This window comes from Oryx dammah, unplaced genomic scaffold (assembly GCF_014754425.2).
Source record: "Oryx dammah isolate SB20612 unplaced genomic scaffold, SCBI_Odam_1.1 HiC_scaffold_2, whole genome shotgun sequence".
NCBI classification, from domain to species: Eukaryota; Metazoa; Chordata; class Mammalia; order Artiodactyla; family Bovidae; genus Oryx; species Oryx dammah.
In genome coordinates, this window is record NW_024070186.1 from 2,019,309 (window position 1) to 2,033,166 (window position 13,858).

At 42.8% G+C, this 13,858-nt stretch overlaps 1 protein-coding gene across 3 annotated transcripts in view; it reads left to right on the forward strand.

Annotated features, from left to right (window-relative positions):
- SATB1 (SATB homeobox 1) overlaps positions 1-13,858 on the forward strand; it is an 80,457-nt gene that overhangs the window by 43,944 nt on the left and 22,655 nt on the right. For all 3 annotated transcript variants that reach the window (XM_040263462.1, XM_040263471.1, XM_040263451.1), the window contains exon 9: positions 2,309-2,464. In XM_040263462.1, the coding sequence (XP_040119396.1) occupies positions 2,309-2,464 (156 nt within the window). The remainder of the gene's footprint in view (positions 1-2,308; positions 2,465-13,858) is intronic.

The following is a 13,858-nucleotide window of genomic DNA, read 5'->3' on the forward strand; positions in this document are numbered from 1 at the left end:
TCTAAATATTTTTAAAATGAGTAATAGAGTTAGTTAATATTTTTAAAAGTTACTGCTCTCACTTAAAAAAAAAAATGTTTCATGTGCTTCTTTTCCACTTTTGACCATGTTAGCTGCTAGGAAATGGTTATGTTATTTTTTTTTTTGTAAATAATTTAAAATGTTTGCTTGTTGATTCAAGTGTCAATTGCTTTATTTAAAAAATTAAACCAAAGAAAATTTTAGAAGCAAAATTACAAGGTTGAAACAAATGATTATGGCCACCTCGAAGATAAATTCTCAAGCATCATTTTTACAGAAGAATGAAAATTACTTACGAAACACACTGCAACTCCCAAGTTTCCAAAGCCTGCCCTCTTAACGACTGCTAAGCAGATCACTACCAAGGAACTATTTCTTCCAATGCACTGGACTCTGTGCCTCCATTTCCATAACATTCAGTGTTCAAAGCGATTGAAATGGCTTTTCTTTTCTCTTTCATTTAAGCAGTGAGAAAAATAGGTATTAAAAGGGACCCCATGGGGTGATCAAATCTATCCTTCTGCCTCAAAGCAAGACCACCCCAGAGCAAAGTTGTGAATCTCACCAAAGCAACTTTGTAGGCAATTTATGGTAATGCGGTAACTCTTCTGGCTCCTGAAGTGGTGTTTAGCAGATTATTGCTTCAAAGCCGGTGTCTATGCTTGGTGGCCTCGGTCCTTAACTGCCTCCCTGAGTGCTCCTGCTCACTGGAGCCCCAGAGCTGGCGAGGGCACCTGTGAGTCCAGCCTCCTGCCATCTCTGATGCCGGTGGGCCCCGTGTCCTCCCCGGGGCTGTGGTCCAGCCGTTTCCCAGCATCCTTGTTTCTGAGCTCCCAAGGCTAGTGTCCGGTAGGAGGGTCTAGCCACATCCTCCAGAGGTGAGTTATCTTGCTAACTGGCTGCAAGTTAGAAAGGGAGTCGGATGGCAAGCTGATCTTTACTTTCTAAGTGCAGGGAATTAGATTGCATAATTAATTCTGCTCCTCTATTGATACCAAACATTTGGGGGCAAGGTGAAATAAGGATTAGAAGTCTTGCTGTTTGGGAGAATATGTCATCTAGGGCCCCAAATTATTCGTTTATCCTAAAGTGAGCTTCAGTTTCTACTGTTCATAGTAGATGAGAGGAAAGGTCCAAGATGGTCAGTTTGTAGAGAACGGAAATCTGGATTCTGTAAAGGGCGCTAAGAAAAGCGGTCTCCGATGAGTCATGTTGTCAGGAGCAACGTGATCCTGCGTCTCCAGGAACTTTCCATATACGTTTTCATCCATTTCCCAGTAAAAAGCAGCTACGTGGTTCATATGTGCATGTCCCAGGCTGGTTCCTGTAACTGCGTAATAAAAGTCAAATTTTTATTTTAATGATTTAAAGTATTAAGGATTGCTTTTTAAGTTTTAAAAAAAGATTATGATATCAGTAAAATTTGAGGTTGACTTCCCCCCTAAATTTTTTGTCATTTTTCTGGTGATATCTGCTTATCATTTTTACCAAAGGGATTGATATTGATTCCTCAGTCAAGATTATATAATTTGAATATATTTTGTGTGACTTGCAGTCATGTTCTATTAAATATTGTAAAATATTTTCTTATTGTCTGGTTCCACCAGTTAAAAGGAAATAGTTATACAGGGGTGCCAGGAAGCGATGAAATAATTACACGGAACAGCTTGGACGTGCGCTTGTAAAATGCAACCACCTTTATGATAATCAAGCGGGGCACTCTACCTGTTTCATGGATGGATAGAAGACTTAAATATGCAGCTCTGCAAATGGCTTTGTTATGGAAGATTTTTAAATGAAACATAAGTGGAAAAGGCATAAAAAAAGAGTCTAAAATTAAAAAGGCCATCGTATATAATAGCTATTAGTGGTGCGATTGTCTATTAGGCATCAGGTACCCAACAAAGATACAGCACTGTGCATTACCATTTTAATTGTGAATTTCCTTTGTTAGAATTGCGGTGGAGGGTAATTGGGTGACAGTTAGTTTAGGGTTTTCAAGTCTTTGAAACTGTTCCGCTTTCCAGAAAACTTCCTTTATGGCATTATAATTCCTGGTTGTCAGCTGGCAGTTGCTGTCATATTACAGATGCAATCACCTGTGGCCATATGACTTCCTTACCTTAAGCAGTCTGATCTCCAGCTAATAACTCATGTTGAATGACCGCCCTGTTGATCACCTGGATCATAAAAGGAGCAACAATGTCCAGTTTGGATGCTGAGCCTGAGAAGCTTCAAAACAATTTGGCCAATGGTAAATGACAGGCATGTTCAAAATGTTTCGTAGGTGAAAACAGCTACTATTGCCACTGAGAGGAATGGGAAGCCAGAGAACAATACCATGAACATTAATGCTTCCATTTACGACGAGATTCAGCAGGAAATGAAGCGTGCTAAAGTTTCCCAAGCTCTGTTTGCAAAGGTGGCAGCTACCAAAAGCCAGGTAAGTGCCTCTGCTTGGCGTGCAGACTGTTGCTCTGCGGTGCCTGTGAAAGTGCATCCACAGGAGTGTCTGTCTGCAGTTGGAACTGTGTCCCCGAGAGGTCACGGTCTCCCGGCGTGTTGACAGCTCTGGGGTGAGACAGGGTTCAGATTCAGGTAATAGATCCTTGATTGTGTTTCCTCCGCCAGCCGTCGTCCAAATCACAGATTTCTCAGTAAATCCCTCAGTCAGTTAATAGTTGTTTCCAGAAGAGTATTGTAGTGTGTAGGAGGTTTCTCCATCTGGTCTATTGTAGTGGAACAAATAACTTGAGTTATTATTATTTCATTGGAACTTGGGTGACCTTGATTTCGAATCCTAAAATACTGTGAATACTGTAAAATACTGTGGTTCGTTTCTGTCCCCACTCTGGTGTCTGCCGCCATTGGGTGCACTTATTAAAGCAGATGCACACACACATATCTATCTTTGCATATTAATAATTATGTGCATATATATATGACACAGATTTAATTACAATTAGAAAAACTGTCTAAATCTTTTAGACACTGTGTATGATATATGGTACACAATTTTGATTATAGTTAGAAAAATTATCTAAATCTTCTGAATCATGAATGAATAGAATTGAATTTGGAAAAGTTACAAATACTTACAAGATGACATAAAAAAGGATAGATAATGCAGTCTTTTATCAATATGATTGTTATAAATTGATAATTTAAGTTTATCACTGAGAGGCCATCTACATGAACAAATTCACAGTTATCTACAAGCTCTAGTTCAAAGGCAGGAATACTTTGTAAAGGACCAGAAGAATGCTGAAGTTTCTTCCTCTTTGCAGAAAGATTTCGATCCCTGGGTTGGGAAGATCCCCTGGAGAAGGGAAAGGCTGCCCGCTCCAGTATTCCGGCTGGAGAATCCCATGGACCGTATAGACCATGGGGTCGCCAAGAGTCGGACACGACTGAGCGACTTTCACTTCACTTGATAGCGCTATCCAAGTGAGATTGAGAGGCAGTCAAAGAAACTTCAGACAAATACATTTCATTATCATTAGTGAACTCTCCTTTTTAAAATAGCCTGTCTGCTGTCAACTTCTGACAAGATTATACCATCCTGAGACTTACAATGTGATGTATTTATAATATAATACTTTTATTATTAGATTTTTCTGGAGTTTTACTCTAGCAACATTAATAGTGGTCCTTGATGGGAGTTTTGCTTAAGAAGAGGTTGTTCTTGTTTAAGTTATAGGCTGGCTGAAGTACTTAAGGGGTATCTTGGAAATGTTATATAAAAATGGTTAAACTCAAGCTGTGGACTGTAAAAATTATAGTTTTATAGGCCACATGCCTGCCTACCCTTCAATCACTGTCAAAGTGATAATTTCTACAATAATATGTTTCTTTTATTGTGAGATTCTAAACATCAAGTGCTGTTTAAACATTAAACTGAATTGTTTATGTTAGTGCTGTACCCGGCGTGTCATACATCAGGCCACCGTAATCTCTCATGGAATGTAAAATTCTGTCATGAATCATGGCTTGTATATCGGGAATTACTGTAATTTTGATTGGAAATTACAGGGCTCTTGAAATGTTTCTAATTATGATAGAACGTTAGAGCCGCTTCAAACCTGTGTGCGTCTTCAGATGTCTTCATTTACATGCCGAGGCTCGGCGTTACGGAGCAATGTCCCGTCACGTGGCCCCTCACCCACCCACCCTGCACCTTCTTGCTAGTTAGTATAATTAGGATGAGGATCTCCTAGTTCAACGTATTTTGTCCCACCTTCCTCTGTGATTATACAGCTCTTCTGACCTTTCCAATTAAATTATCAAGACTAACAGACTGTCTTCCTATAAGGCCAAACACTTTCCCCAAATCTCCAAAATAGATAAACACAGAAACTACACATGCATTTTTTCAGTAAGGGGCAGCCTTAAAACCCACAAGCAGAGGTGGATCTTAAAGCCTTCTGGTAAGTGGGCATCTGTCCTTCAATCCCTGTCCTGGCCCCCCTCCACCCGCCGACCCGTTTCCTGTCTTACGAAAGCAATCTCCTTCTGACTAGAGGTGTTTTGGCTACCTTCATTCTTTCTTTCTTTTAAACAGTACCCCAATTCTGCCCACCTAAGCTGAGTTTCTGATTTTGCAGCTATTCAGACAGTGGTTCAGTTCAGTCGCTCAGTCATGTCTGACTCTTTGCAAGCCCATGAACTGCAGCATGCCAGGGCTCCCTGTCCATCACCAACTCCCGGAGTTCACCCAAACCCATGTCCATTGAGTCGGTGATGCCACCAAACCATCTCATCTTCTGTCGTCCCCTTCTCCTCCTGCCCTCAATCTTTCCCAGCATCAGGGTCTTTTCAAATGAGTCAGCTGTTTGCATCAGGTGGCCAAAGTATTGGAGTTTCAGCTTCAGCGTCCGTCCTTCCAGTGAATATTCAGGACTGGTCTCCCTGAGGATGGACTGTTGGCTCTCCTTTAGTCCAAGGGACAGTGGTAGCAATGGGTCGATAATGTCACATACGTGATGTTCTGGGCAGGGTTGAGCATCCTTGCTTTGTGTCCCTGTCTCACAAAGCTCCCCGTGAGTCACTTTCAACCATGTCAGTTGCAGCTTCTGTGTATCTGCCATGATGAAGTGTTCCCTGGAACCCCCAAAGCTGCTGGCTCATCTTCTCGGTACTGGTTGAAAGAGAATCCAAGGGGCCCGCTGTGGACTGTTGGGGTCCAACAGACTGTTAACTTTCATCCCCTCACATTGCAGTTCCCAGCTACTAATTTACTGGAACTTCACTAAAAAGCATTTCTGTCGCTTTCTCTTCATCCTTCAGTTGAGATGTTAGCTACCCTCTTCATGAAAATCTAAAGGTTGATGATTGCTGAAAAATAAGACCGTCCAAAAACGGTATGCATCACTGAGAGAGGAAGCCTGACTTCACAAGGGCAGGTAGTCGTTGACGGGCTATGTTCTCTTGCCATGGTTTATGTGAAGGAAATATAAAAACTGGAATACAAACCGAAACAAACAGAAATCTTCAGATGAGACCGACCTGTTGCATGGTCCGAATTCTGAAATTGTGAGTTGCTCATGCCTTGGATGCACGTGCTCGGGCCCATCAGCATGCAGGTCCTGCCGGGTTCCGGGGGGAGAGCTGGAGGCACTCCTGTGTCAGCCCGTTCGGGCCCGTCCGCTTCTGTACCTGGCCCTGGTTCTCTCTGTCGGCGTTAACATCCGTCACCTTTTCTGGGCTAGATCCCATCACGTACCGAACATTGCCTGCACTTAGTTCTCAGTAGCCCTGTGAGCTGTAACGCTGATTTCCTCTTTTTACACACGAGGGTCACCTGACTGCAAGTAGCAGCGCCCACCCCAAGTTCTCCTCATCCCTACGGTAGTGTCTTCTCAGGGTCCCAGGTAACATCAGGACCAAAGTTAGCTCCCCTCTTCCAGGAAAGAGGAGTTCGGGATGCTGGACTAATCAGTGGTCGGAATGGTGGGGCCTTTCCTGTCTTCACTGACATCTTCATGGATTATGGGTTCTTGCCACCGGAGGGTTCTCAGAACCCGAGCTTCTTCATGCCTGGTTGGGGCTGGGGTGCAGCTAGGGGTGCCTGGTGAGGACTCAGAGGGGGCCATGGTCCCGGCTCTGTCACTGGCTTTAGAGCACCGGAGATGGGAGGGGTCTCATCCTGTCCTGTACGTGGAAAAGCGCTGAAATTTACTGCACTATAACACAGACAGATAATGGCTTGTAATGTGTTAAGCCAGAGACTCAGACCTTCACACAGAGTGACTTATTTATTACCTATTTATGTATCTCAGATACCTTTCATTTTCCAAGGTAAAGCTTTAGGTAGGTTGCCTCAATGGCAGGCAGCAGAATTCTTTTAAAAGACAGCACAGCCCTAGAAAGTTGTGGAGCTAGATACGTAGTAACTGTGGTCTGCGATGACTAATGCGCCAGAGTGTTTTCAGGAACAGAAACCAACTCTGCAGATCCCACCATTGCACAGGTATTCCATTTTCTCTTCGATGAGTAATAGAAATGAGATTGTTTTTAGCTCTAATAGAAATGTCTGGGTAAAATATGCAAGTGCAGACTGAAGGCAGGCTACTTGTTGTGCTTGGGTAGGAAAGCAGGCTAATGCAAACTTTAAAAAGATGATACGCTTTAAACATAATGCGAATAGCTACAAATGAATACACTTTATATTCTGGGTATTCAAATAAGGAGCCATTTTTTTTTCCAAGTGAATCATACTGGAATTTTATCAAACATTTAGTCTGATAACATTCAAATAATTACAGGAGCAGAATTCGCTAATTTTACTGTTAAAAAAAATAGTTGATTTGGGTAATAACCATTACGGTATCAAGGTTCAGTTACTGTTCAGTGGTTATAGTGTTTTCATATGGGAGATGGGAATGGAATTCTTTCCTTAATGGTGGCAGATGTTGGAATCTAATTTTATTCCACAGCAAACCCCCTGAGAGCTCTGAGACTGAAGGTGTATGTCCAGCAAGGGGACATTAGCAGTGCTGTAGGCCTTGCCTTGTATGCCGAATTGTTACATTGATTTTCGTGTTTGTGGAGGTGGGGCTCGCAGATGCAGTGAAGGGCTTCCACCGTGCTGCTGCACCCCCTCTTGCATTTAGAAAGAGATTTCTCCCTGGTGCTTTACTGAACAGGGTATTTCTTTTAGGTAAAGCAGTCAGATGATGGAAATTCTGTTTGACTGAACATGCTTTCAGTAGAATCGTTTGCAGTCTCTACCCACCGGTCCTGGCAAGTTACTGGACACTTTGGCTGCAACAACTTTGGTGAATGGATGTGGTTTTTCGCACTAAAAAAAGAATTTCTGCCTCTGTGAAAATAGCGTGCCAGTTAAAGCAACCAAATAATTCAAAGCCTCTTGCACTCTTTCACCTACTTTTCAGACACGTTTGTCATGGTCAGACCTGTAGGATGGGAGAGAGAAGGGAGAGTGAAGGAGAAAGAAGAAGGGAGAGTGAAGGAGCACCTTCGTGCTCATTGGGCTTGTAGGTAAAAAAAAAAAAGAAGAAAGTATCTTTGGATTTGGAAATTCTTAGATGGTGATTGGAATGCCTTAAATACGAGTAAGACATATCACACATCATCGGTGGTGAAAATAGGGCTGCTGTTTGTTGTTTAGTCGCTAAGTCGTGACCGACTCTTTGCAACTCCATGGACAGTAGCCCAGCAGACTCCTCTGTGCATAGGGCTAAGAATACCATTTTTGTTCCTGGTTATAGGAATCTACAGTGCTGAAATGCAGGAGGAAAATCACATAACCATGTGCATTCTGTATACCAGATGCATTCTGTATTCCAGCGTGTCAGCAAAGGCATCTTTTATTTTGTCAGAATCAAATTGCTTTCCTGGAAACCTCACTTGGAAGCTCCATGCTGACTCACTCTTTTGGAATGTTCTCGTAACAGACTTCGCTGCAGCACGATTTCACCTGTGCAGCCTCCTTGCCTCAGACCCACAGGAGGCCCCTGCCCATTTCCATGGTTTCCGGAGCCGCATGCTTCCCCAGCAGCCTGTGGGAAAGCCTTTCCCCCATGTCCCCAGAGCCCCGTCCCTTGGGCTAATGAGCTGCCTGCAGCCAGGATCCAGGGAGGGAAACGCCCTTCTCCACCTAGCGCCTTATTTTATCTTCACTGATCTTTATTGGTGGGGAGGGGACCCTCAGGAGATACAGGTTCCGTTTTGCTGGACCAGCTTCCAGGGAGGAGGAGGAGGCATGAGGAAAGCTTGGGGGGAGGAGAGCAGTAAGGCGGCCTAAGGCGCAGCATCTCAGGATGGGCTGACCCGCCAGCTAGCCGCGCTGGGGAGGCTCCTCGCTGGGGAGGCCCCGTGCTGCCCGCGTGGCGCGGCTGTGCATCCTGGATGGTGTCCCGCACTGTGCGATCTCTAAGCGTCCCTCTGTCTCAATACCGGGGTCCCTATTGGGTTGACTTTTCTTTTTCTTTTTTAACTTGAATTATGCTTTTGTTTAACTTTTTATTGGAGCATAGTTGCTTTATGCCGTTGTGTTCCTTTCTAGTGTATGGAATGATGGTGGTGAATCAGCTGATGATGGTGTAGACGAGTAAGGGACCCCGTTTAGATGTCCACAGTGCTCTAAGCGGGCTCTTGTGCTGTATGGCGTGTCCTCGTGCTTACACATGGCGTCAGTAGTAGATTTGTGACAGTCCCTCTCCCCAGCCAGGGGTGGAACCCATACCCACTGCGTTGGAAGCATGGAGTCGTGCGCACTGGACCACTGGGGAAGTGGACTTAGTTTTCTAAAGTGTAGACCTGTCTTTATGTTTCTAGGGGTCCCCAGCCTCCGGGGTCTAAGGCCTGATCATAGGAGGTGAAGCTGATGTAATAATAATAGGAACACAGTGCCCAATAAGGGAAATGCAAGGCGCTTGAGGCATCCTGAAGCCAGCCCCTCCCCCCAGTCTCTGGAAGAAGCATCTTCCCCAAAACTGGTCCATGATCACAGAAAGGTCTGGGACCACTGTAGACTAGTTGATTGCTAAACAGAATTTCTGAAACCAAGGTTTTAAATACATAAACATTGACATAATATAGCAGTTTAAAGGCACATGATTGTATGTTATACAGTGTTTTAAGAACTATATTTGTGAATCTGAATATGAGCTCTTTTCACATTTCTATGTTATAAAAACAAGCATGTATTTTAATTAATCTGGGGTTTGATCACAGAGGTATGTTCAGAATTATTCAATAGAAATTTACCTGCTGATTATATTTTTGGCTAAAATATCACGTAAAGGGGTGTTTTCCCCTTACACACTTGATATTGTTTATTTCAAAAAGTCAAACCAAAGCTTTTTGGTTATCTTATTGCCACCTGAAAATCCTTTAAAAATTTCTTTTCTTCTAAAATTTAAGATTAAGTAACTGGAGTCATGTAAATATACGTTCCTCTTTCTCCCATTTAGTAAGTTCATTGTAACAAGTATAATCATAACTCATTAAGCCCAGTTCTCCAGCTTTCAAAAAATGGCATAAAAAAATTTTACTCGGGATTTGGAGAGAAGCAGTTTGTGACTATTGAGCCAGCTCTCTAAAGAGGGTGAGCACGTGGGGAAGTTTGGGGAAGGGGACCCCAGAGCGGGTCCTTCGAGGCAGGCCAGCGTGTGATGCGTTCTAGGGTACAAGTATACCAAGCGTGTATTTGTAGAATCTACTGTATTTATTCTAAGGCCACCTTTTGTTCCAAAATGTAACATAAGTTGAAAAGTGTAGACTCAGGATACCTTATGAAAGTTCCTCTTTTTGGAAGCCTTCTGTTGGGTTGACCAGAAAGTCCGTTCAGGTTTTTTCCACCCAAACGGAACTGTCTGGCCAACCCAATATAATTAGTTGACAGTTGAACAGTTAAAGGACAGGCTCCAATAGCTCCGAAATGGGAGTAGGGAATAGACCAGACCAATGGGATTTTAAGTCTCAGCAGGAATGAATTTCAAAACGGAATGCTATTCAGCTAAACTTCGTGTGTAATTATAACACTGATATAGTTCTTCAACAGACTGCCAAGTGAAAAGACAAAGTGTTTTCTCAAAAGTCTCACCAGTTGTCTTTTATGGCTTGGGTAGTAAAGGTAGGTTTTATTTTAGCTTTATCTTCTTTTTCCCTCATATGAGAAATGAAAATAAAGGCCCTGTGAAATGAATGAGCTATGAAAATGCATTTATGCAAAATGACAATAGAGAAATAGCTCTGGTAAAATTTCACATCAGTGAAAGGTCCTAAAAGAGAGATGGGAGAACTTATGTTGGGAACATGAATCTGATGCAGGATTTTTCGGCCCTGCTGAAAGAAGACCTTTAGGACCTTAGAAAGTAACCTTTGAGATTATTCATTCCCAGAACTGCAGTTGTTACGCTTTTCTACATGCTGCTCTTTTGCCTCATAAAATGACACAACTAAGTCATAGACCACCCGCTTAAATATCTAAGTAAACATCTGTATCTGCATGTACAAAATACGTCTATTTAAAGTAGATTTTAGAGATTAATAGGCATATAGCCATTCTATAATTTGTCATGAAATATCTTGTGAAGAGAGAAGCTCCGATCTGCTGCCGGCGGCACCAGATGATTGCTAAAGAGAGGAAGTTGTCCTTTTTCTGAGACTTCATCTATTTTGGTTGTCTGGTCATAGAGAATGGATTCTCTTTGGAGTTCTTGATTCGGCCATTCCAGTGGCCTTTTGTGGTTTTCTTCCCTTCTCTTTTCTTTAAGCGATCCCATTTTCCGCCCGTAGGCTGCAGGAATTGGGCTGAAGCGCACAGTCTCATGGCCGCCCGCCTGCTCGGCCGCCGGGCGCCTCTGCTCCTGTAAATCGGATCATAGTCAGCATGCTGTCGTATAATAAGGTGTCTGATCCTTATTACCAGTTTGTTGATGCACAGACTCCTTCAAATTGACCATTGCAACACATGGTTTCCCCTGAAACTAGCTGTGATAATTAGCGTGGTTCTAATGAGACAGAATGTCACTGATCTTCTGCTGAACTGCTGAGTCCCGACGCTGCGGATGGGAGCTGTCAGAGCCTGCCATCTGTGACGGCGCTTGGCACGTCCCGGCGGCTGCCGAGAGCATGCTCAGGAGACTGGTTTCAGACAAATGGCCCTTTCCTTGACGAGGGCCCTGCGTTCTGCTCAACTCAAGAACGCTGGCCCCAACTTCGGCCCGTGCCAAGACCCATTTTGCGATCCGAAGGCAGAGAAACATGTAAACCTCTGTTGTAGGTTGCAGAAGAGAGGACTCTCTTACTTAGCAGGTGAATTTTCAGTGGCATTCCTTCCTTTGGGCTTTTTCCCCTCCTCTCTTTTTTTTTTTCCTTTTTTTTCCCCCCAGTGGCCCCATCCGGTCAGTTAAGGGCAAAGCAGTCACTGAAGAGCCTCTTCCCCAGTTTTCATCCGGCCTTGTTTAAAAGAGATTTGTTGAGGAGTTGGGCTGGCTCATCACGATGGAGCAGTCAGATGTAGCAGAGAGGGGAAATGAAAGAAACAGTTGAGAAGGTGTCTAGCAATACGCAAGTCGGATAGCAGAATGAAAACGGACAGGACCATGAGATCTGAAAGCTCCAGAGAGGAGTGGAGAGTTCTGTGTGTATGTGGCTTTTTTTTTTTTTTCTTCCTGGAGTACAAGTCCAGCGCTGCTTATCATTCCAAAATATGCTTTGTTGCTTTTTATTTCCTCCTCTCTGGCAGACCACACAGGGCTTGTTCTGAAGAACATTTTCACTAATCTGATCAGGCAGCCAAATACGCCGGGAAAACTGCTTTAATGATCCCACTAATTACCTCAAGTCAATATGAACTGTATTATTAGACTGAGGGAAAATATTCCATTAGGTCTCCCCCTTGGGAGTTCCTCCGCTTTGTGATGTCACCGGAGCCTTCACCCTCTCGCTTGTAATTAATTTTATTTACACACGCAGGCACGCACAAGGTCACACCTGCACAACCAGCGCTGGCCAGGGAGCGTGCGGCACTCGGGCTTAATCAGATCTGTCACAATTACCATTCTGCACGTTTCTGACACACGCTGTGAAATATTTCAATTTAACTGCCGCTACCAGCACAACCAGATGTAGTGCGAGCGTGGCTGCGTTGGAAATATTATTCCTCAGGATAAACTCTCTCCTCCTCCTCCTCTCCTCCCCCCTTTGCAGCTAATGTAGCACAGAAGCTGATGGGTCCTGTAAATCTTGAATGCAGCGCTAGATTGATAACAGGCGATTAGACAGTTTAACCACAAACAGCTTGTTCATTTTTCACAGATGAAAACCACATGTGGTGTAACTAAAATTTCAGGCCCCCCCTTTTTTTTAAGAGTTGGGGGTCTGCATGTGTGTATGTTGGAGATGTTCTTAAAAACAAAAGGCGATGGACAGAAGTTGTCTAGAAAAATAGAGAAGTTGCCTAGTTTTTTTTTTCAGGTAGTTTTATCTAAACTATCATCAACTTCCTTTTTTTTTTTTTTTCACTTTTGCCAAAACTCAGATGGAAAAAGATGGTACTCTCCGTTTCCTTTTTTTTTTTTTTTTGCACAGTTTTTCTTTTTTCTTTTATTTATTTATTGGATGGAAATGATAATATCCCTTTAGTCTCTGCCTTTTTATTTTGTCAGTGTCAAACCTTTTTTTTTTTTTTAACAAATTTTGAAAGAATTTCTACAGTGGGTATATGCAGTTTTTTAAAGGAGAGTTTCCCTTATTTTTGTCAATGAAAAGTTGTCAGTTTAGGCATGGCGATCATATTCCTCACAATCCCAAAACAAAAATGGACCCATCAAAAATTTATTTCCCAGAGAAGTGTGTTGATTTGCAGAATCAGTGTGAAGGGTAGAACTGAAAACCAGTGGATTCTGTTTCTTTAGAAATAGTGGAGACAGCCTGGCAGAAAGAGCAGGTGCAGGGCAATCATTAAGGCCAAAGTTATCACCAGTCTCAGAAGAATCCAGCCATAAGGAAATTAAAGTACTGGAGCCATGGAAGGCAGAGGCTGGTGGAAAACTGAAATTAAGAGAGGAGGAAGGAATAGGCTCTGTGGTGATGTAGAACTGTGCCTCTAGAGAAGGCTTGCAACAATCCACTTTAGAGGCCATTTAAAATGTAGTTCGAGCTAGTTAAATATCTTTTAATGCCAAATAAAATACACTCTTCCTTTTTATCTTTATTTTTGTTTTACTACTGAAGTTATGAGCCTCATTTTGAAACTTCCTCACTGATAAGAGGTGCCATTTCCCACGGAATAGTGGATTTTTCTCCTTTCTCTCCTTTCTTTAGCCACTTACCTTTCTTCCTTATTTCCTTATATTAAAAAACAAAAAAGTTTCCTTCTCAATTTTTCACTGTTTGCTCTGTGTTTGCTTCATAATATCTTCCAACTTTGCAACCAGCATTTTTCTGCCTATTCGTTCTTTTTCTTTTGGCCTGAATATCACTTTGGAGGAAAAGAAAGTATTTGTCTTAGAGTCCCTCTTCCTTCTGAACTCCTAAGCAGTTCACATGGTTGATGTCTTCAGTCTTAATCAGCCTATGTAGTCATTTTGCAAGATACTATTATCGGGGAAGGTTAAAGTCTCCCATTACCTGTCACTTTACTGACTTACTGTTGAATGCAGATACGAGCTCAGAATCCTCCTTAACACAGAAGTGAAAGCACCGGTTGCTGATCAGTGAGGTCCACCCACTGCGGCTGGTATCACTTGCATTCTAGGACACCCATAAACAGATTTGCTGTATCTGTAACCTAGTTGTATGGGGATGAGTTGAAGAAATGAGAAACGTGGGGGTAAGAAATTACAGCTTGTGACTCCTGTCCTGC